Here is a 19,487-nt window from a genome sequence, read left to right on the forward strand (position 1 = left end):
TAGGGAAGCTTCCATTACAAAGTACAAACACAAGCGGAGAAGAAGGCTGTCGCAGTGCAATGCTGCCATAACTGAGTGGACCAACAACGACGCCCCAGCCAAGGCCCGTCCTGAAAATATATTCCACACAATGCTCAGCAAACTTCAGTCCGCCTCAGACAGCATCTTCTTCAGGCCGGCCATCTCCTTCTCATACGCCACGATCTTCTGCTGACTGCCCTGCAGCTTCGCCAGCAGGTAATCAACCCGCTCGGCAGCCTGGTACGGCTGCAAGGGGAGGCCAGCGAGCACGGCGAGCTCCGCCTCGGCCTTCTCGATGGTCCTGGCCTCGATCTTGGCGAGCTCGGCCAGCAGGGCCAGGTCCATGCGCGCCCGGATCGCGTCGTCCTCGAGCAGGCGGTTGAAGGCGGCCTGGTAGACGGGCTTGCCGGCGCGGATGGTCGCGGGCCGGCCGTGCAGCGACCGGACCGTGATGAGCTCCGCGCTGGCGAGGCTCTCGATGGCGGCCTCGGCGCTGCCGGCCCCGGCGGTGGTGGACGACGAGAAGGTGCTGCTCAGCAGCACCTCGTTGTAGCGCAGCGTCTCCTTGGACGCGAGCTCCCGGATCAGGTACCAGGCCTGCTCGGCCGACCACTTCGTGCCGCCCTCACCTCCGCCGCCGACGCCGCCGCCGCTCTTGTTCCCCAGCAGGAACATGCGCAGGATGTCGGAGGCGTTCTGGTCGATGATGTCCGAGACTGCTTTCTTGGGGCTCTGGCCGACCTTGAGTCTGCGGGTGAGGACTTGCAGGTCTGTCAGGCGGCCGCCCAGCACTTCGATGCACTCGTCGAGCTCCTGGAGGTCCTTTCGGCGTTGCTTCTCTGTCAGCACCGGAGCGTCGCGGCTCTCCTCTGAATCTGGGCCTGGCTCGCCGTCCGGTTCGAGCTGTGAGACGACGAAGTGCTTCGCCACGACAGGCGAGAGATCGCCCAGGGTGACCTGATGGAGAACGCGATCTGGCAGCGCCTTGGCAAGGGGCTTGGAAAACGACGAATCGGTCGTGAGGAAGATGACGTGGGCGATGTTGGACTGCACAAGCGCGGAAGCCCAGTCGGCGATCTTGTCGTAGAGAACACCCTTCTCCTCGCCCTTGTGTAGGAAGTTGTCAATGACGACAACGGCGCGGCGTTCTGGGTGTGCCTCCAGATATGCATCGTCTGTGAGGTTGGCGTCCTTATCGCTCTTCTTTCTGTCGGCGAGCGAGACTCTCTTGAGGGCCGTGGCGGTCGTCTGAAGAATCTTGACGATCTGGGATTCGAGGTTCTCGGAGAAGCCGGCCTTGACTCCCGTAGTGCTCTGGATGGCGAGATCGACCATGCTGCTCAGGTTGTTGGCCCAGGAGAAGACGGGGCGGTAGCCAACCTGGTTAGCTCTGCCACAAACGTCAGCCACGCAACATGTTCTCTGGGGCATCTCAGGGGAGCTGTCGCTCCTGAGATGAACACAGATGGATATGTGGGATTGTTGCTCACAGCTTCTTAATGGTGCCCGCCTCGCCGCGCGCTTCGACGACTTGTCTGCAGTCTAGGACGAGGACGTTGCGCCGCCCCTGGAGCACCTGGTCCATAACGAGCTCCCTACCTCCGGAGCCGCGAGGTCCATGGACAACCACAAATGTGTCGACGGATTCGAGTAGGCTGTTTTGTATCGAGTCAATCACGTCTTTCCGGTGGGTGAACAGGGCATTGAGGCCAGCATCGTCATCTTCCCGTCTGCGAAAAGCGAGGATATCCGAGGTCTGCCGCTTCAACCACTTGTACAGTCGGCTATCCGTGAACTCGAAGGACTTTTGCACGTGAATCTGATTCGAGGTCAGCATCTCGGAGTCGAAGGCGAACGCGGGGGGCAGGTCTGCAGCGGGTGATGTCCCGTACTTTGACAAAGAACTCGCGTATAGGATCGAACACTGCTACAGTAAAGGCAGCTAGAAAGGCGGCAATAATTGGGATGACGATCCTCGGATGATTGGTGATCCAGTTCCATATTTGATGCGGTTTCTCCCGCTGCTCGTACGATAACCGGAGGCGGGTAGGGTTCTTGCTGCCCTCCTCCTCTCGGAGGACGAAACCATGCATGCAGTTCCTGGCCATGATGGCATCGCGTAGGAGGACGAAGTCGACGTAGGCATATTTCGGCAGGACCTTGGAGTCGGGAGGCTGGGATGAGATGTCGGCGATCTTGCCATAGCGGCGGAACAAGCTGTACAGGGACTCCTGCGACAGCTCGGCGGGCGGTTCCGAGTCTTGGGCAGGCACAAACTCGACCTTCAGGCGGTTTTGTGGGAGTCGATAGAGGTCTTCTAGCCAGGGACGGCCCAAGACGAGACCCGTCTTGATGCCGCGGAACGGGCTGAACCACGGCTTGATGGGCGTCTTGTCGAGGGATCTCGCCAACTCGGCTAGACCAGCTGGTAATCAGCGGCGGAATCCCCCAAGGCATAGAAGAAAGCAGTGGAGAATGTCTTTCGTGGTACCTTGGACCTCGGCCGGTGACATGCCACTTGGAGAGGTGAACTTGACGTAGATACCGCCTTCCTTGAACCGGGGGTAGAACTCGACCACCTTGACCGCGGCGGTCTCGGGGATTGCCCTTTTCACGAGGCTGATGGGGTCGAGAAAGCTGAGAGACGCATTGTCAAAGCGCTTGAGGAGCTCGCCCGTGTCCCAGGGTCGCCAGAAGAGAACCGAGCTGAGCTTGAGGGGGAAGAGATCTAGCAAGGGAGTGAGTCAGGATGTCCGGATTGCGAACGACTCGATGTCGATGCCGGAGGCGCAGAACGCACTGTCAAAGAAGAGAATCGCCTCATTGGGTCCGGCCTCGATATGCCCTGTATTGTCGCTGCCAGTGATGCCGGCAGTGCTCACGGTGCTCTCGGGACGCCGGATCGTACGCGACGTGTGGTTGCCCAGTGTCGCGGTTACTGACCGGCCTCGTCCAAGAGAAAACCTTGACGCTGCAACGCCTGCAGCGCCGTACCGGCTCGCCGGTCGGAAGACGGTCCGTCCCAGGATCATCGCTTCATTGCTTCATGCAAGGTTCGGCATGTGCGAGTTGAAACCCGAGCTCGTCTGATGTTGCTACCACTCAAGTCTTAACTTTTAAGCTTGTTTTGGAAAAAGCTACAATACAGACCTGCCATGAGGTCATAGTCGCCTCTTCCTCAGGGGAGGTTCTTAAACAAACAGTGCGCAGAGCTCTCTGTAGTAAGATAGAGCGTGTGCCCGCAGCGGTTCTACTCCTGGCTTCCAGTCTAGCTTGATTCCCTTGTTCTCAGACGCCAAGAGTTATTCGTTTCCATTTGCCATTCATCTGCTGTGCCTCACTCGGGGCAGCTCTGCTCTCGTGCAGCTCAGGGTACGGAACACAGTACGACGGGATAACTTTTCGACAGCCCCACCAGTGAGCGACCCAACGGCCCAGGCCTCATTCCATGCCCCTCTGTGGAGCCCACTTGAGCCAGCGCCAAGCCGGCCCCGGCCATGCGCTGCTTTTCAGTGGATGGAACGGACCCCGGTCACTGCTGGCCCGATGCGAGAGCGAAAGGCCTTTGCCTTGCAGGGCCGCAAACACCCGAGACGATCAGGTATCACAGCCGTGCACGCCAACGCTTCCCCTCACTGCTTTCCCCGCCCAGTTACGAGTGACTTTCGCCCAAGTCGATACACACGAGTCTCTCCCTGCTTAACATAAACAGCGTTCTCAACGGAGTGAAGCCGCCGCCATGGGTTGGTTCTGGCAGCCCTCCCCCTCGCCCAAGCCTCAGCCCGAGGGCTCGAGCGACAGCCCCGCGGTAGCCTCGTCCACTGCCGCACCACCGGCAGCGACGCAGCGACCGCCCGCCGAGTCCCAGTCCGGGCCCGAGCCCGACGCCGCCGAGCGCGAACTGGCCTTGTTCATGCACATGCTCCTAAAAGACACCCAATCCTCGTCCTCGTCCTCATCCTCCCAACCCTCAGCACAGCAAGAGCAGCAGCAGCAGCAGCCGCCGCAAACGCCCTCGTCCACCTCCAAACCCGAGCCACCGTCTTCCTGGTTCTCCTGGGCATCAGCCAGATCCCGCGGCGAGCCCCCCGCCGCCGGCCCCTCTTCCGAACAACAACAAGATCAACAGCCCAGCAAGGCAGGCTCCAAACCGCCTCGCACGCGAACTCCCCAATCGCTCGCCATGTCCGAGCACCTGCTCCCGACGAGCATGTCGTGCCGCGACGCGTTCGACTACGCATGGCACTGCCACACGCCGGGGGCGCAGTGGAACGCGGTGTACCGGTACGGCAGCGTGCGCCCGTGCACGGAGCTGTGGGACGACTTCTGGTTCTGCATGCGGACCAAGTCGCTGGCGCCCGCGGCGCGGGCCGAGGCCGTGCGCGCGCACTACCGCGCCAAGGAGGCCGCCAAGTACGGCGGCGGCCGGCCCAGCAGCGAGGACGTGTGGGAGAGCCGCGACGAGCGCGTGGCCCCCGGCACCGCCTTCCAGGCCAAGTTCGAGCCGCCGATCGCCGACGACGACGAGTTCCGCCGGGCCGATGCCGAGCGGAGGAGGCGGATCCGGGAGGCGATGGGAGCCGAGAAGGGGGAGCAAGGGCGAGAAGGGAGCGAGAGGAGATGATGATGATGCGACGGGGTCACTTGTTTATTATGCGTAGCGTATAATACCATTGTCTTTTCAATCCCAAACACTGTTGATTCCCATGCATCCCTGTGCCATCGAGCAAAATCAAGTCTATCGAAAGAACACTACGGTACTAAGGTAGCAAAGCAGTCTGCATGTCACATAACCTGTCGCAGCGCACCAAGCAAAGCACAACCAGTGTAAAGCAGTTCCTTGAATTCATCGCAAAGGAAAACGGGAATCGTAACTAAAGTACAGCCCATGCAGCCTCCCTAACTTTTCCCCTGTATCATGATCATGAAAAGAGAGGAAAAGAGAAAACCAGATCTAGGTGTTACCCCATTTCCCGATACTCCGCGTCCCATGAGGAGAGCGCATCCCCGCACGCATCGTTGAACGCGGATCCAATCTACTAGCGCATCCGAAGAAAAGCAGAAACGCCACCCCGGCCAATCAGCAACAGCCCGTTTAGTCGACCTCCTCGACAGTCGGACCGTCGTTGTCATGGCCGCCGCCAGCGCCCGCACCCGGGAAGCCGCCAGGAGCACCGCCGGGCATGCCACCGGGCATGCCGCCAGCACCGCCAGCGCCGTAGAACTTCATCATGATCGGGTTGGCGACAGCCTCGAGCTCCTTCTGGTGCTCCTCATACTCCTCGCGGGTGGCCTGCTGGTTCTCGTCGAGCCAGTTGACGATCTTGTCAATCTCGGAGCGGAGCTTGGTCTTGTCCGACTCGTCGAGCTTCTCATCCACCTTGGAGTCGTTGAGCGTGTTGCGCAGCGAGTAGGCGTACGACTCCAGGCCGTTCTTGGCCGCGACGCGGCGGGCCTCAGCCTCGTCCTCCTCCTTGAACTTCTCGGCCTCAGCAAGCATGCGCTCAATCTCCTCCTTGGACAGGCGGCCCTTGTCGTTGGTGATGGTAATGTGGTTGGTCTTGCCGGTGCCCTTCTCGAGAGCCGAGACGTTCATGATACCGTTGGCATCGAGGTCGAAGGTGACCTCAATCTGCGGGACACCGCGAGGAGCGGGCGGAATGCCCGTGAGCTCAAACTTGCCGAGCAGGTTGTTGTCCTTGGTGCGCTGGCGCTCACCCTCGTAGACCTGGATGAGCACACCGGGCTGGTTGTCGGAGAAGGTCGAGAAGACCTCGGACTTCTTGGTCGGAATAGTGGTGTTGCGCGGGATGAGCTTGGTCATCATGCCACCAGCGGTCTCGATACCGAGCGACAGAGGCGCAACGTCGAGAAGGAGGATCTCGTTGGTCGACTTCGAGGTGGTGTCGCCAGACAGGATGGCGGCCTGGACGGCGGCACCATAGGCAACGGCTTCATCAGGGTTGATCGACTTGTTGGGCTCCTTGCCGTTGAAGTAGTCCGTAATGAGCTTCTGGATACGGGGGATACGGGTCGAGCCACCGACAAGCACGATCTCGTGGACCTGGGACTTGTCGATCTTGGCATCCGTCAGGACGCGGTCGACCGGCTGCAGGGTCGAGCGGAAGAGATCCTGGCAGAGCTCCTCGAAGCGAGCACGGGTGATGGAGGTGTAGAAGTCGATGCCCTCAAAGAGAGAGTCGATCTCAATCGAGGTCTGAGCAGACGACGACAGGGTGCGCTTGGCACGCTCGCAGGCAGTGCGAAGGCGGCGCAGAGCACGGGCATTGGTCGACAGGTCTGCGAGATGGTTAGTTACAGTTCAAACAAAAAGAGAAGGAAGGATATGAGAAAGAAGGGGAGCGCTACTAACCCTTCTTGAACTTCCGCTTGAACTCGTTGACGAAGTGGTTCACAAGGCGGTTGTCGAAGTCCTCACCGCCCAAGTGGGTGTCACCAGCAGTCGACTTGACCTCGAAGATGCCCTCCTCAATGGTCAGGAGCGACACATCGAAGGTACCGCCACCGAGATCGAAGATCAGGACGTTGCGCTCGCCATCAACCTTCTTGTCGAGACCGTAGGCAATGGCAGCCGCGGTGGGCTCGTTGATGATACGGAGCACGTTCAGGCCGGCAATGAGACCAGCATCCTTGGTGGCCTGGCGCTGCGAATCGTTGAAGTAGGCGGGAACAGTGATGACAGCGTTGGTGACGGTGCCACCGAGGTAGGACTCAGCGGTCTCGCGCATCTTGGTCAGGACCATGGACGAGATCTCCTCGGGCGTGAAGGTCTTCTTCTCGCCCTTGAACTCGACCTCAATGACGGGCTTGCCATTGCGCTCGACAACCTTGAAGGGGAAGTGCTTCATGTCGGCCTGGACCTCGGGATCGGCAAACTTGCGGCCGATCAGGCGCTTGGCATCGAAAACGGTGTTGTGGGGGTTCATGGCGACCTGGTTCTTCGCGGCATCGCCGATAAGGCGCTCGGTGTCGGTAAAGGCGACGAACGACGGGGTCGTGCGGTTACCCTGGTCGTTGGCGATGATTTCGCAACTGCGAAAAACATCATGTCAGCATCCTGTTTCTCGTGGCGGACTATCGCAACTATCGCAGGACTGCAACTTACCGATCCTCGCGGAAGACACCGACGCACGAGTAGGTCGTGCCCAAGTCGATACCGACGGCGGGGGCCATCTTGTCTGAGTGCGCGCTCTACAACAAACTTGCGATGGTGAAGTGCAATCGAAAAACGCGTAGTGAGAAATTCCCTGAGTGTGGTGGGAATAGAGAATGGGAGTGCAAGAAAAAAGGTTGTTGGAGAGAGTTGTGTGAGTTGAAAGAGGGGCAGAAGAGCTTTCAGAATTTAAGCGCAGCTTGATTCGGGGTTGGCTTCCATGACGTTCCGTCGGTTTCCTCAACCCCACTACGCGCGGGTACCGCGAGCTACTTCTCGATTGGCCTGGCAACCTCGACGCAGCCTTCCGACCGCATCCACACTCTCCTGGAAGGTTCTGCCAGGCTCCTGCAACAGCCCTGCCCGACTCTTTGTTCTTGGGGGGTGCAGTTAGCAAAGAACTTTTCGCCATCCCGTCCCGCAACCTGAGCTGGACGGTGATTGTCAGTTGGCATTCCATTCTCAGCGAACCGGTGGAGGACATGAAAGGAACAAGAATATAAGTGAAAGAGAACGAAATGCGTAGAAGCAAACCGGAGGCGAATCTTCTGGGGCACAGTAGACTCGAGCCAGAGTCCTTGGCCTGGAAGAAGCCAGAACAACCGGTACACCCATTCACGTTAGCAACGAAACCGAATCGACTGGTATCTTCCAGGTTTACTTCAGAGTACGTGCTGCTCCCTGGGGGACTTCCGGTCTTTGATTCCTCCAGGTCACAATCCGCTCGAGGCAGAACTTGCCACAGGCCCGGGTTTGCAAGTTGTGTTCTCCGAGGTCAAGGACATGGCCAGGTAGCAACGTGAAGTGCCTGATCAGGGGATGTGATTTTGGCCCAACTCCATTAGGTACACCACACACAAATCCTGGGTCTGCAGCTTCCTCGATATTCCTTTCCGTCGCCGAACCGATATTCCCCATTGAGAGCTGTCTCCGGCTGGAGCTGCAAGCACGCCCTGAGCGAAAGCTGGAGGCCATGCCCTGTTGCCCTGTGCGTCTCGCAGCATGCAATGGCGAAATGTACCCCGAAGTACCTCTGAGGCCCACCCATCCATTCTGACTCGGCCCGCCTCCCTGGGCACTTTGGTTGCCTGAAGCCAAGCAGGGCGCGCAATATCTGTCAAATAATACAACTGAATACCTTGCAGTTGCTATCTCTTGCTGGGCGGCATGACATCTGCTCGCTTGCTTCGAATGCGCACAAAGAAAGGACAAGATGTCAACAGGACTCATACTTGGTAAAACAATTGCTTCCTTAACCCCACCGCTCCCACCAAGCTCGGAGATGAGGTAATGAGGCGATAACTCAGATAACGCCCAGCTGCCCCGCACCCCTCTCCTGCACAGCTCAGCCAAGCAGGCGGGGCAAGGCTGCTCTGTCATGAATGCGGCTGGTGCCTACCCAACTCCGGACTCGGTTCTTGTGCGCCACAAGACAGATTTGAAAATTCGCATGAGGGCTTGTACCAGCGAACAAGATGGCGTGGACCAGGCAATCATTTGAACAATATATGCTCATTTGCCTTGGATTAGAATTTTCTTCTTGTGCTGTGATGTTTCCCACCAACCCTATTGTACACAGAGACAGCGCTCGCTTGCGAACAGCTGTACCAGGCCTCTTAGTCTTCAGCAAACCAAGGATGCTGCAACGCCTCCCGCGCCGTGATCCTCCGCAAAGGATCCATGCAGGTCATCTTGCAGATGAGATCCCTGAACTGGGGGTCTACCTGCTGCCACCTCCCAAAGGGCAGCCTCGGCTCCTTCTCGCTGAAGGTACAAAGTAGTTCCTTGAGACGCTTGACGAACGGATTATCGTCTCCCCCGTGATAAGCAATAAAGCCCTCGAAATCCTCCATCTCGCTGGCAAAGAAGGACAGGTGGCGCCGGAGTATCAGGTCCGCCTGCTGCTCGGGCGAAGCACGGTTCGCCTCGTCTGAAAAGAACACCATCCTCCCTGTCCACGCAAATATCGCCTGGGTACCAACCAGTCAGCACTTGTGTGCTGGGTTTTCAGCTCACGGTAAGAACTCACCACGATGGCAAAGGAGTAGATGTCTGATGGGGTGTTCTGAATTCCCCGAGCCCAAGCCTCCGGGCTTCTCCAGAAATGGTTCCCAGACAAGCGATCTGTGAGGCCCTTAGCCTTGGGCGGAAGTACCACTGCAGCTTCCAGGTCGGTGATCTGGACATTGCGCCATGCAAGGTCGCCATTGTTTCGCTTGAAGGAATCCATCATGATGTTTGTGGGTTTGATATCTGTGAACCACGTCAGCATACGGGCCACAATCCTGTAAGAGAGTGACTGACCAGTGTGGATGATGTGCTGGTCGTGCAGATCAGCGAGGCCAGCAAGGGCGTCCCTTATGATGGCCTTTTTGGCGGTGGAAGAAAGAGCTGCGATGTCGACATGGAGCAGTCCCTTCTCGAGATAGGGGAAGACGAGAATATGCCGCTCAGGAATGCTGTCCACGGCTGTTCGGATATGTGGAGAGTGCTCGACATGCTTCTGTAGAGAAAGGATGTAGTCGAGGTCGCCTGGGATGATGTCCTTGAGAATGAACTGACTCCCCTCGTGGCTGATAAGTGGGAGGTGGTTAGGATATTCCGTCCTCTGGCCATGCACCGGGGCACATCTCAAGAAAAGGGTCAACCTCACATTGCGTGGTACACACACCAGATCCTTCCAGCGGCGGGTCGCTCGGAAAGCACTTCATCAATGACATAGGACTTGCCCAGAGATGACTTGAGTTTTGATCCTACGGGCAAGGGCTGCTGTCCGATGGTGATGGCGGACGCAGATGTGGGGGTGGACACTGAAGACAAGCTGGCAATTCGATGGGAACAGTGTGTTGCTGCCTTTTGAGGCAAATTCTGTAGGCGAGAAGGAGGGCGTGAAAGGAAAACGGAGGAGCGGTAAAGTGACGGAAGTCGGCAACGAAGCGTCCGCGCAGATAGCTGGACTGCGCGTGGTGCCATGGCAAAGTATCTGCTTAAGGGTGGTTGTTTACTGTGCACGGGATATTGATGAATGTCAGACACTGACCCCAGCTGATGTGGACGAATCAGTCGCTGCTTGTTATTGAGGCTGGACACTGCAGCGAGCGATCATGCCCGATTAACACGCTCTCGTGTATACTAAGCGTTCCAATCATCGTGAATTTTGAATTATCTTGCCATCTGCGACCTCGATTCACAACTGATCGAGCTAAGCTACTGTGAGGTTGAAACTGGAAGGTTCGCAAGTGCGCAAGTGTCAGAATTGACCCCAAGTAGCGACCTAGGGTAAGCACTGGGTGGGGCCTGCCAAGTCTTCACAGCCATTGCAGCCATCGCATGTAGCTACACAGTGCGGATTACAAGCGCATCCCAAGCCAAGATTTTACGCCTTAGCGTCGGGTCAGAATAGCCTTGCATTTGACCTCCTCAAACTCGTTTAGAGCTGGTTAACCACCATTGAAACACTTCTTCCTGAGCACCAAGACCGTCTTGCCCATCATGCTGATTAAAGAGAGCTTTGCCGATGTGCAGACTGCCGCCAATGGCAAGGAGAGCTCAATGCGTAAGCATGCGCCGGTATTTCGGTGCCCTTCTTCGACAGTGCATTGATGAAGGGTGGTGGACTGGAAGGGCCGGAAAAGGCAACCAAGCAAAGTACTTCTACTCACAACTTGAATCCAATTGACAGGAATCTTCTTGTTCCATCCCACGATCCCTGGATATCCCAATGCGTGAGTGCCAATATTCCCGCGAGACGAGGGAGCGGCTGTCTGTTGATCTGCCCACTTACATTGTCTCTGCCCAGCCGCTTCCCCGGAGTTGTGCTCTTCAGCGAGATCTACCAGGGTATGCAAGAATACAACTCCTTTCCGCCAGAGGTCCGTCCCATTGGCTGAGCTTTGTTGAATTCCCCAGTCACCGGCCCGGTTGCCAGGTTTGCGAGGCAGATTGCTGGCCAGGGATACATCGTCGCCGCCCCCAGCAGCTATCATGACTTTACCGGGCCCGAGCCCCTGGCGTACGACGTGCCGGGGACAGACCAGGGAAACAAGTGGAAAGTAACCAAGGTGGGCTCGACACCGTTTTACGCCGATCTCCCTCAGGGAAGTCACAAGCTCACCTACCTCTGCCTGTGGACGACGTAACATCAACAACAGACCCTCGAATCCTACGATGAAGACTCCCACAAAACGGTGGACTACCTCCTCTCCCTGCCCACGTGCAACGGCCGCATCGGCGCAACCGGAATGTGCCTAGGCGGGCACCTCGCCCTGCGCGCAAGCGTATTGCTCCCCCATCTTTCCCCCCTCCCCCGGGTCCTCTGCCCCTCTATGCTCCCGAGTCACTGACGAACCTCTCTGGCCCCCAGCTTGACCCGCGCATAAGCGCAGCGGTGTGCTACTTCCCGACAGACATCCACACGCGGACGCTGGGGCCGCACTCGGGGCCGGACAGCTCGGCCGCGGCGCCGTCGGCGGACAGCGCGCACACGCTGGACCAGCTGGCGCGCATCCGGGGCGAGGTGTCGCTGATCTTCGGCGTCAAGGACACGCACGTGCCGGACGCCGGGCGCGACCTGATCCGGCGCAAGCTGCGCGAGGCCGGCGCGACCTTCAGCTTCCACGAGTTCGCCTGGGCCCAGCACGCCTTCATCCGCGACGAGCTCAGCAAGGGCCGCTACGACCCGGCCGTCAGCAAGGCCTGCTTCGAGATCCTCCTCGAGCTGTTCGGCCGCGTGCTCCGCACTGAGCTCGGCGAGCCCGAGGGCAAGGTCCCTGATGTCGAGCACGTTTGCTGAGAGGAGGACGGAGCGGCGGGGGTTTTGTCTTTTTTACCTGCTCCCTACTCCAGCTACCCGTATGCCTGAGCTGGAGGGCCTGAGAGTGACCTGCTGCGTTCAAAGGCCTTGGCGAGGACGATGTGGATTTGTGGTTGGGGTACATAGAATGGCCGAAATTGTGTGACTGACTCGGGAATACTGCACCTCGCTGGCTTAGCAGGACGGAATCACTGGCATTAATTAGCTGGACTCCTGTGTCAATGACCGCTTTTGGACGGCGTGCCACGCCCTTCACCAGCGGTATCCGTGCAGTTAGGAAGTAGATCGCCAAGATCTTTCTTTGCTCTAAATGCTGGGTTCTACAGACCCCAAGTCTATACACAACTGTAAGTTCGCCAAGGCCAGCTGTCGGCCCTGTGATCTACTCATGCAATGCTTCTCAGCCCAATTCTCGACGCCCTCCACCCAAGACAAGGCAAAGATAAACACTCTAAACTGTAACGCCATATGACAGTTTTGTTTTTCCACATACCCTGGCCATAAATTTTTCCATGCTCCATTTCGGTCCCAAATAGCCATGCCCATGCAATAACAGACAGGCTCAGTTGAAGGTGGCCTGCCAGACCCATCTCTATAGAAGCCGACGTTTTCCCCTGTCACGCTCCCGCAGCAAATGCAATCGGACGCTCAGAACCTAGCCGAGGACCCGGCAGCACCGCTACCCGAGGCTGCCCCTCCCTGCGCAGGAGGATCACCCTGTGGCGGCCGGCTTACGCTGCTCCCCCGCGGCCTCGCGCCGACCGGGGACCTTCCCGACGCGGCTCGCTGAACCGGCGCGCCCGGCTGCTGGACGTTCGGATACGTCGGCCCCGCGCCCATCGACGGAGAGCCAAACGAGCCCGGCTGGAGGGGGATGCCGGCAGCGTCGACGGCGCCGGGGGCCAAGCCCTGCGGATCATACGCCGTCCAGGTGGTGAAAGGCGACGCGCCAGGCGGGGCTGGCATGCCCGCCTGTCGCTCGACGTCGAACGAACGCTGGGTGTTTTGGCGAGTCGAGGTTGAGCTGCGAGTCAGCTGGAGAGCTGGCATGTCGGCGTTCTCGCCAAGTAGGACATTAGGCGGGAGCGTTTCGCCAGCCTTACGACGGCCGCGCTGGGACTCGCGGGCGCTGAGGGCATCCGTGCGCGGTGACGCTCCTGCGGCGCCGGTGCGGCTGCGGTCAGCCGAGGGGTCGCGGCCGGCGAGGGTGTTCTCATAACCCCAGTCATCGAGCGCCTCGGCCACGGGACTGGTGGTGTTGATCTGCTCGGCTGCTCGTTGTTCAGCAGACGTGTTCGCGACAGTGCCAGCGGCCTCGTCGGGGTTCTGGTTGGCCAGCTTCTTGGCCGCCTTGCTCTCCTCGGACTTGGCGCGGGCGTTGGCGGCGAACTCGTCCGTGACGGCAACGCTGTACGTTGGGTTGGAAGGTCCGCCAAGAGGATCGCCGCCGCCGCCGGGGCCGTTGATGGGAACGCGCTTGAGCGCGAGGGCAAGCGCACACATGAACTTGGAGCGGCGCGTGGCGCGGACGGCCTCGTTGTGCCAGTTGGACTTGTGCTTGATGGCGATCGTGAGCGTCAGCTTATCGCAGTTGCCAACACCGCCCACACCGATCGCGATATCCGGCTGGAAATCACGGCAGTTCTCCGGCGCGCGCACGAATTTCTCCATTTCCTGGCGCAGCAACTCGATATCCTCGAACGACGTGTCAAACGAGACGTTGACTTCAATCACCTCCTTCATGGCCTTGCTTCGGGTCACATTCTCAATCCAGAGATTGTTGAGAGAGATGTTGGGCACCTTGATTTGTTAGCCGACAACCAGGGTACGGTAGAATTGGCCAAAATTGGCCGGGGGTAAGCCTACCTGCACGACCTGCATCTTGTCGATACGTGTGAAGACCGTGTAGAGAAGGGAGATCTTCTCGACGATCAACTGTTCCTTTTCAGGGCCGGTGATGTCGACGCGATCACCCACGTCGTACGGGTGCTTCACGAAGAGAAAGATGCAGGAACCCAAGAATTCCTGGGTGGTGACAGCGAAGACGAAGGACAGGGAGAGCAGAGTGGTTCCGGCTGTCGTTAGAGTGGCGATGAAGCTGCTCTGGAAGACGGCCACTGGGGTTGGTTAGTAAAAAGAAAAAGAGGCCCGCGCGAACCAAGGGAGGACAAGACATACAGAAGATGATGATGACCACAATCAGGACGACAAACAGGAGCACCTTGTCGAAGACGGCGAGCGCCTGGCTGATGTCCTTCATGCTGTTGGCGATGGCCTTGCGCTCCTTTCCGATGTCGACGACCTTGCGGATCATCTCGTCCAAGCTGATGTCGCCGTTATGATCGGCATCGATGGCGTAGAAGCACTCTTCGGCCTCCTCGCGGTGGGCGGGACCCATGACCTCGATGATGTCGTCCATGGAGAGGGCATCTTGGCCTTCGACGACAAAGGACATCCAGATGCGGCGAGCCATAGCCTCGGAGCTGCGCACCTTCTCGAGCGCTTCGACCACGACAGAGTGGGCCGAATTAGGGTTGAAGACCTGCTTTCCGGTGATCTCGGAAGCGAGGTTCCCGAACACGGACGTGATCTTGTCGCCCAGACGGCCGACATCGCCGACCAGTCTCATGGGGGCGGAGGCAACGCCCTTCCTGTTGCGCGACTTGCCGCCGCTGAGGATGGTGTCGATGCTGTCGGCGATGATGTAGTCCTCGTGTTCGAATTCGGGACAGTACATGGGGAAGAGAGTGCGCGAGGCCTCGTACATCAGACCCAGGAGGTAGATCTCGCGCTTGGAATCCTGGATCCGGTTGGCAAAGGAGCGCTGGTGGTAGGTGATGCTGATGAGCTGCACGAGGAACTTCTCTCCCAGGAGAACGGCCGAGGACAGGAAGAGCGACAGCAGGATGCGCTCGATGGTATCCTCCCACTGCCTGTTCGTGCCTTGGAACATGAACTTGAAGGACAGCCAGGAGGCCAGACCCCAGAAGAACAGCGAAAAGGGGATCTCGAGGGCGCGCAGGACGGTGGCATATTTTCTCGTGCCGGAGCTGATGACGCCGCAGAAGAACATGAAGAGGAAGGGCAGGAAACGGGCAACCATCTTGCCGGCCCACAGGGCTAGCCATGATGTCTCGATCCAGACGAAAAGCAGGAACAAGCTGTGGCTGCGCCCGTCGCCGAGAGAGACGCGATCCTTGTCGCCGGTGAGCGGCAGGACGACGATGGGAACGGCAAGCAGAATGGCGACGGGGGCCACGTAGACGAGGTAGCGGGTAATGACGGAGAAGCCGACAATCTTGTTGTACAAGCGGCCCATGGCGTTGAGCGAGGCGTCCTCGGACAGGTCAGTCGAGCCAGTGCGCTGGAGGTCGTTCCGAACACGCCTCCTGCCGGCGGGCCCGCCGACGGCCTTGTCAAAGAGGGCATGTTTCTCGTCCATGCGCTCGGTGTTGACCTTCCGAGAGCCGGTGATCGAACTGGCGTTGCTGCGGACGGGGCGCAGAGGTATCTCCTGCATCTCGCTGGCGCTAGGTTCGCCCGAGATGGGGAGGAAGCCCCTCTGCTGGGGAGACCGAGGCGATCTTAACGACATCGGTCGCAATCCCAAGGCTGATGAGACAGGGAGCACTCGCGGGGAGCTGTCTCAGCGGCAGTAATTTCTTCGCGCAGCACCAAGTCTCAGAATTGGAACCAGAATACAGCGTCTGGCACGTCGGTGGCCGATATCAAGGATATCGGGGGAGCGGGAGGGAGTGAGCTGACTGTGGTCGACTCGCAGAGTATGACGAAAAGAAGCCTCGGGTTGAGAGAACCAAGGCGAGATGAGAGCGGACCAAGAACACGGCAAAGAAAAAGAAGAAAGGCGAAGCAATTAGTTGAGATGTCGTCAATAACGATCAGAGACCGAATGATACGTGTCGAGCCCTCCCTCGGTGGATGGCATCAAGCATTGAGGCGTCGAGGATGAGGAGACGGGTGCATGCCAAAACGAGGGACCAGAAGACGGCAGCGAGAAGAGAGAGGGGATGCGTGTGTAAGTGCAACGTTATGTCACCTGGGAAGATCGAGATCAAGCGAGAGGCCGAGAGAGAGGGGTAGATGACCTCTGGTTGTGGTGGAAACAAGAGGGGAAGGGACAAAACGAGTGGAGTTGGGAGGCCGTTCTTTGTGAAGATCATTTTTGTCGAGACCTGGTGTTGGATCCATCGCCCGATGGATCGTGGCTCACTGGCCCGGGAATGGGGCCCTGGCCCCTGCATGCAGTGCAGGGTCTGCCGATTGGGTCCTTTTCAACTTCATCCTCGGCATGGAACAAACGGCGTGAAGAAAAAGGCACGCCAGTGGCACGAAAACACGAAAAACTGGGATGGCGCGCCGCGCAGAAAGCCGGGATGGCGCAGCCCTGCGCAGGGTCCAACCCGTGGACAAGTCTCGGCCTGCCATTCAGAGGGCGCCCTCGCGCCCTGTCCCCACTTCTTTCCCTGTTTCATGTTTGAGGCCCCTTTTAGTCCCTGGAGTTGATGACGGCCGCTGGCCTTTGTCCCAGCCAATTGGTTGGCCATGGGGCGGCACCAACCCACTGCGGCGCTGAGAACTTCTTTGAAGCTGACCTCAATTGAGTTTCGCATGGACAACCCGATATTGAAGGAGCATCCCAAGTACTCCGTACTCCGTATCTACACCAGTTGATGTTAGGTACTCCTACACCAGAAGTTGGGCAATGGATAATACTGTCCCTCCTGACGCAGCAGATGGTTACTGGGTGCTGCAGTCACTGGACATTGTATCGGTAATTGCTTAGGTACGGATCATTGTGGACAGATCAGGTTGTCAAGCTGCTGTTTCGCAGTGCGGAGCTACCTATTTTGGGAGCAAAACTTGATCAGATTCTACGGTCCACCGGGTTCGGATTTCAGAAACAAGCAAACAAACCAAGAATGGAAAGAAGGTTTTGGCTGCTGACCACGACTTGGTATAGGCCTTCAGGATGGAGGTTGCACGAGTCCGCCTTGCTACATGGACGACGGCGTAACGTTTGGGCTGCACGATGGAGCTGCGATGGACTCGACGACTCGCCGAGTGTTCTGCGTTCGAGGCTGTCGGTCAGGCGACCAGACAAACGGGGACTACAACATGAATACCTAAGGTAGCGACCAATGGATGCTCATTACTTGTTTTCGTTGAAGGGCTCCTTGCTCAGGCGCCAGACTTGCTTGCGAGGAAGTCTTCGGGCAGGCTTTCCGGTGGTCTGAGCTCCTTTCGGACCCTAGAACTTAGAGCGCAAGACGTCACCAAAAGCTAAGCTACACCTAAAGCTGCAGTGGGCCCCCACCACCAGAATCCGTCCCAGTTCCAAATCCCGAACCCAACCGTAGACAAGCAATCCCTAGTCCGCACCGCGCACTGCACCGTGCAATCGCGACCCTCATGCCGACGAGGCCTCAGAGAGGGCACTTGGTTGCTTGTTGATCGGATCGAGGCTACAAAAGGCACCAATTGCTGGATATGCGGCCTCCGCTCGCCGGGCCGGGCAGGCCGTTCACCTGTCTGCGATGCCTGGTGCAGACTTCGCTCGGCCGCCCCGCCGCCACCTCTGCCCGCTACCAGCTCCGGAAGCCAGCGCCATTAGCCCCCTCCACCTCGTACCATACCACGCGGCCGCGCCTGCAGGACTCGCCTACCGCCGCGGAGCACCAGCAGCCGCCTCCCGTCCGGCAGCCAACCACGGCGCCCAAGGCCGTCCTCGACCTCAAGCACATCCGCCAGAACCCGGACCTCTACGCCCAGAACTGCCGCGACCGCAACTACCACGCCGCCGCCGCCTACCCTGCTCGCATCAATGATCTCTTTTCGCAGTGGCAAGCCAAGCAGCGTGAAGGCCGCGCCCTCCGCGAGCGGGGCAACCTCCTCCGCCGCCAGCTCGCCGACCCGCTGAATAGCCGCGACAATGCCGACGAGGAAGCCACCGCCGGCTTCCGCTCGCTGTCGCGCGAACAGCTGCTCGAAGAAGCCCGCAAAGTCAAGGCCGAGCTGGGCGCCATCGAAGACGCCGAGTCCGCCCTCGCCGCCGAGATGCAGCGCCTCGCCCTGGCCATCCCCAACCTGACCAGCGACGCCACCCCGCGGGGGAACGACCCGCTCGTGCTGAGCTACATCAACGACCACCCGGAGCCCGGGCCGGCGCCGTCCGACCGCGTGTGGCGCTCCCACGCCCACGTCGGCGCCGAGCTCGGCATCCTCGACTTCGCCGGCGCCGCCACCGCCTCCGGCTGGGGGTGGTACTACCTCCTCGACGAGGCCGCCCAGCTGGAGCAGGCCCTCGTCAACTACGCCCTGACCGCCGCCACCCGCGCCGGCTGGCGCCAGGTCAGCCCGCCGAGCATGGTGTACTCGCACATCGCGGGCGCGTGCGGCTTCCAGCCGCGCGACGCGCACGGCGAGACCCAGATCTACACCATCGCGCAGGCCGCCGAGGACGCGGCGCGCGGCAAGCCCGAGCTCTGCATGGCCGGCACCGCCGAGATCCCGCTGGCGGGCATGAAGGCCGACACGGTCCTCGACGAGGCCGACCTGCCCATGAAGCGCGTGGCCGCGTCGCGCTGCTACCGCGCCGAGGCCGGCGCGCGCGGCGGCGAGACCAAGGGCCTCTACCGCGTGCACGAGTTCACCAAGGTGGAGCTGTTCGCCTGGACGGCGCCCGACGCGGCCGCAACCGCCGACGTGTTCGACGAGCTGCTCGACCTGCAGACCGACCTGCTGGGCTCGCTGGGGCTGCACTGCCGCGTGCTCGAGATGCCCACGGCCGACCTCGGCGCCTCCGCCACCCGCAAGTGCGACATCGAGGCCTTCTTCCCCTCGCGCCGCGACCGCAACGACGGCTGGGGCGAGGTCACCAGCGCCAGCATCTGCACCGACTACCAGACCCGCCGCCTCGCCACCCGCTTGAAGCTGGCCAGCGGCAAGCTGGTCTACCCCTGGACCGTGAACGGCACCGCCCTGGCCGTGCCGCGGGTGCTGGCCGCCATCTTGGAGAACGGGTGGGACGAGAGCGAGAAGGCCGTCACCATCCCCGAGGTGCTGCGGCCGTGGATGGACGGCAGGGAAAAGATTGGGCCGAGGAATCGAGGGGGCGGGTCTTGACCAGGCTGATTAATCCCACGGCATCATCAATTCACTCTGTATGTTTTCGATTGTAGCAGTAGTTATGTCCCGGCGAGGTGTAAGAACAGCCGTCAGTCAAAACAAGCTAATCATATTCATCATTTTCGAGGCTTATTCCATACAAGATCCATCAGTCAATCCACCGGCGATTGCCAGTCAGTGGTGTGCCCGTATCCTCATCAGCGCCCGGCCCGCGAAAAACAAAGTCGTCATAATCGTAACAACATAAGGAAAACCAACATAAGAAAAGCCAATAAAAGAAAGTGCGCACACGCTTCTCCTGCTCTCGTTCCCACCGTCCATCCCACTCATCCT

The 19,487-nt window shown here is 59.4% G+C and overlaps 7 protein-coding genes across 7 annotated transcripts; 3 read left to right on the plus strand and 4 right to left on the minus strand.

Annotated features, from left to right (window-relative positions):
• Positions 1-49: 49 nt before the first annotated feature.
• THITE_2123004 (uncharacterized protein) lies at positions 50-3,182 on the minus strand. Its single transcript, XM_003657333.1, has 5 exons — positions 2,822-3,182; positions 2,513-2,749; positions 1,914-2,437; positions 1,512-1,840; positions 50-1,411 (listed from the first exon to the last, which is right to left on the minus strand). The coding sequence occupies exons 1-5, from the start codon at positions 3,051-3,053 to the stop codon at positions 145-147; spliced, it is 2,589 nt and encodes an 862-aa protein (XP_003657381.1). The 5' UTR covers positions 3,054-3,182; the 3' UTR covers positions 50-144.
• A 558-nt stretch (positions 3,183-3,740) lies between these two features.
• On the plus strand, positions 3,741-4,645 carry THITE_2156505 (uncharacterized protein; the record flags this gene model as incomplete). Its single annotated transcript, XM_003657334.1, has 1 exon — positions 3,741-4,645. The coding sequence occupies exon 1, from the start codon at positions 3,761-3,763 to the stop codon at positions 4,643-4,645; it is 885 nt and encodes a 294-aa protein (XP_003657382.1). The 5' UTR covers positions 3,741-3,760.
• A 94-nt stretch (positions 4,646-4,739) lies between these two features.
• Positions 4,740-7,337, minus strand: THITE_2156506 (uncharacterized protein). Its single transcript, XM_003657335.1, has 3 exons — positions 7,148-7,337; positions 6,395-7,074; positions 4,740-6,321 (listed from the first exon to the last, which is right to left on the minus strand). The coding sequence occupies exons 1-3, from the start codon at positions 7,213-7,215 to the stop codon at positions 5,117-5,119; spliced, it is 1,953 nt and encodes a 650-aa protein (XP_003657383.1). The 5' UTR covers positions 7,216-7,337; the 3' UTR covers positions 4,740-5,116.
• Positions 7,338-8,693: 1,356 nt separating this feature from the next.
• On the minus strand, positions 8,694-10,387 carry THITE_2123010 (uncharacterized protein). The gene is made up of 4 exons (XM_003657336.1): positions 9,849-10,387; positions 9,500-9,768; positions 9,225-9,448; positions 8,694-9,165 (listed from the first exon to the last, which is right to left on the minus strand). Exons 1-4 carry the CDS (start codon positions 10,166-10,168, stop codon positions 8,812-8,814), a joined length of 1,167 nt encoding a protein of 388 aa, XP_003657384.1. The 5' UTR covers positions 10,169-10,387; the 3' UTR covers positions 8,694-8,811.
• Positions 10,388-10,687: 300 nt separating this feature from the next.
• On the plus strand, positions 10,688-12,204 carry THITE_2070860 (uncharacterized protein; the record flags this gene model as incomplete). Its single annotated transcript, XM_003657337.1, has 6 exons — positions 10,688-10,751; positions 10,878-10,920; positions 10,995-11,035; positions 11,105-11,256; positions 11,347-11,472; positions 11,559-12,204. The coding sequence occupies 6 exons, from the start codon at positions 10,688-10,690 to the stop codon at positions 11,985-11,987; spliced, it is 855 nt and encodes a 284-aa protein (XP_003657385.1). The 3' UTR covers positions 11,988-12,204.
• A 62-nt stretch (positions 12,205-12,266) lies between these two features.
• On the minus strand, positions 12,267-15,755 carry THITE_2123013 (uncharacterized protein). The gene is made up of 4 exons (XM_003657338.1): positions 14,187-15,755; positions 13,875-14,125; positions 12,502-13,808; positions 12,267-12,390 (listed from the first exon to the last, which is right to left on the minus strand). The coding sequence occupies exons 1-3, from the start codon at positions 15,601-15,603 to the stop codon at positions 12,657-12,659; spliced, it is 2,820 nt and encodes a 939-aa protein (XP_003657386.1). The 5' UTR covers positions 15,604-15,755; the 3' UTR covers positions 12,267-12,390; positions 12,502-12,656.
• Positions 15,756-17,291: 1,536 nt separating this feature from the next.
• Positions 17,292-19,426, plus strand: THITE_2123017 (uncharacterized protein). The gene is made up of 2 exons (XM_003657339.1): positions 17,292-19,189; positions 19,282-19,426. Exon 1 carries the CDS (start codon positions 17,517-17,519, stop codon positions 19,149-19,151), a length of 1,635 nt encoding a protein of 544 aa, XP_003657387.1. The 5' UTR covers positions 17,292-17,516; the 3' UTR covers positions 19,152-19,189; positions 19,282-19,426.
• The last annotated feature ends 61 nt before the right edge of the window (positions 19,427-19,487 follow it).

This window comes from Thermothielavioides terrestris, chromosome 6 (assembly GCF_000226115.1).
Source record: "Thermothielavioides terrestris NRRL 8126 chromosome 6, complete sequence".
NCBI classification, from domain to species: Eukaryota; Fungi; Ascomycota; class Sordariomycetes; order Sordariales; family Chaetomiaceae; genus Thermothielavioides; species Thermothielavioides terrestris.

Bases quoted from the DNA above. Each gene is read 5' to 3' on its own strand.
- THITE_2123004 (XM_003657333.1), bottom strand. From the start codon at position 3,053: ATGATCCTGGGACGGACCGTCTTCCGACCGGCGAGCCGGTACGGCGCT. The intron at 1,841-1,913 runs GTACGGGACATC...ACCTCGAATCAG, and splicing joins TACGCGAGTTCTTTGTCAAA to ATTCACGTGCAAAAGTCCTT. The intron at 1,412-1,511 runs GTGAGCAACAAT...CGTTTGTGGCAG, and splicing joins GCGGGCACCATTAAGAAGCT to AGCTAACCAGGTTGGCTACC.
- THITE_2156506 (XM_003657335.1), bottom strand. From the start codon at position 7,215: ATGGCCCCCGCCGTCGGTATCGACTTGGGCACGACCTACTCGTGCGTC. The intron at 7,075-7,147 runs GTAAGTTGCAGT...TGTTTTTCGCAG, and splicing joins GGTGTCTTCCGCGAGGATCG to TTGCGAAATCATCGCCAACG. The intron at 6,322-6,394 runs GTTAGTAGCGCT...ACCATCTCGCAG, and splicing joins CAAGCGGAAGTTCAAGAAGG to ACCTGTCGACCAATGCCCGT.
- THITE_2123010 (XM_003657336.1), bottom strand. From the start codon at position 10,168: ATGGCACCACGCGCAGTCCAGCTATCTGCGCGGACGCTTCGTTGCCGA. The intron at 9,769-9,848 runs GTGAGGTTGACC...CCCACTTATCAG, and splicing joins TGGTGTGTGTACCACGCAAT to CCACGAGGGGAGTCAGTTCA. The intron at 9,449-9,499 runs GTCAGTCACTCT...CGTGGTTCACAG, and splicing joins CCAGCACATCATCCACACTG to ATATCAAACCCACAAACATC.
- THITE_2123013 (XM_003657338.1), bottom strand. From the start codon at position 15,603: ATGTCGTTAAGATCGCCTCGGTCTCCCCAGCAGAGGGGCTTCCTCCCC. The intron at 14,126-14,186 runs GTATGTCTTGTC...AACCAACCCCAG, and splicing joins TGTGGTCATCATCATCTTCT to TGGCCGTCTTCCAGAGCAGC. The intron at 13,809-13,874 runs GTAGGCTTACCC...TAACAAATCAAG, and splicing joins ACAAGATGCAGGTCGTGCAG to GTGCCCAACATCTCTCTCAA.
- THITE_2123017 (XM_003657339.1), top strand. From the start codon at position 17,517: ATGCGGCCTCCGCTCGCCGGGCCGGGCAGGCCGTTCACCTGTCTGCGA.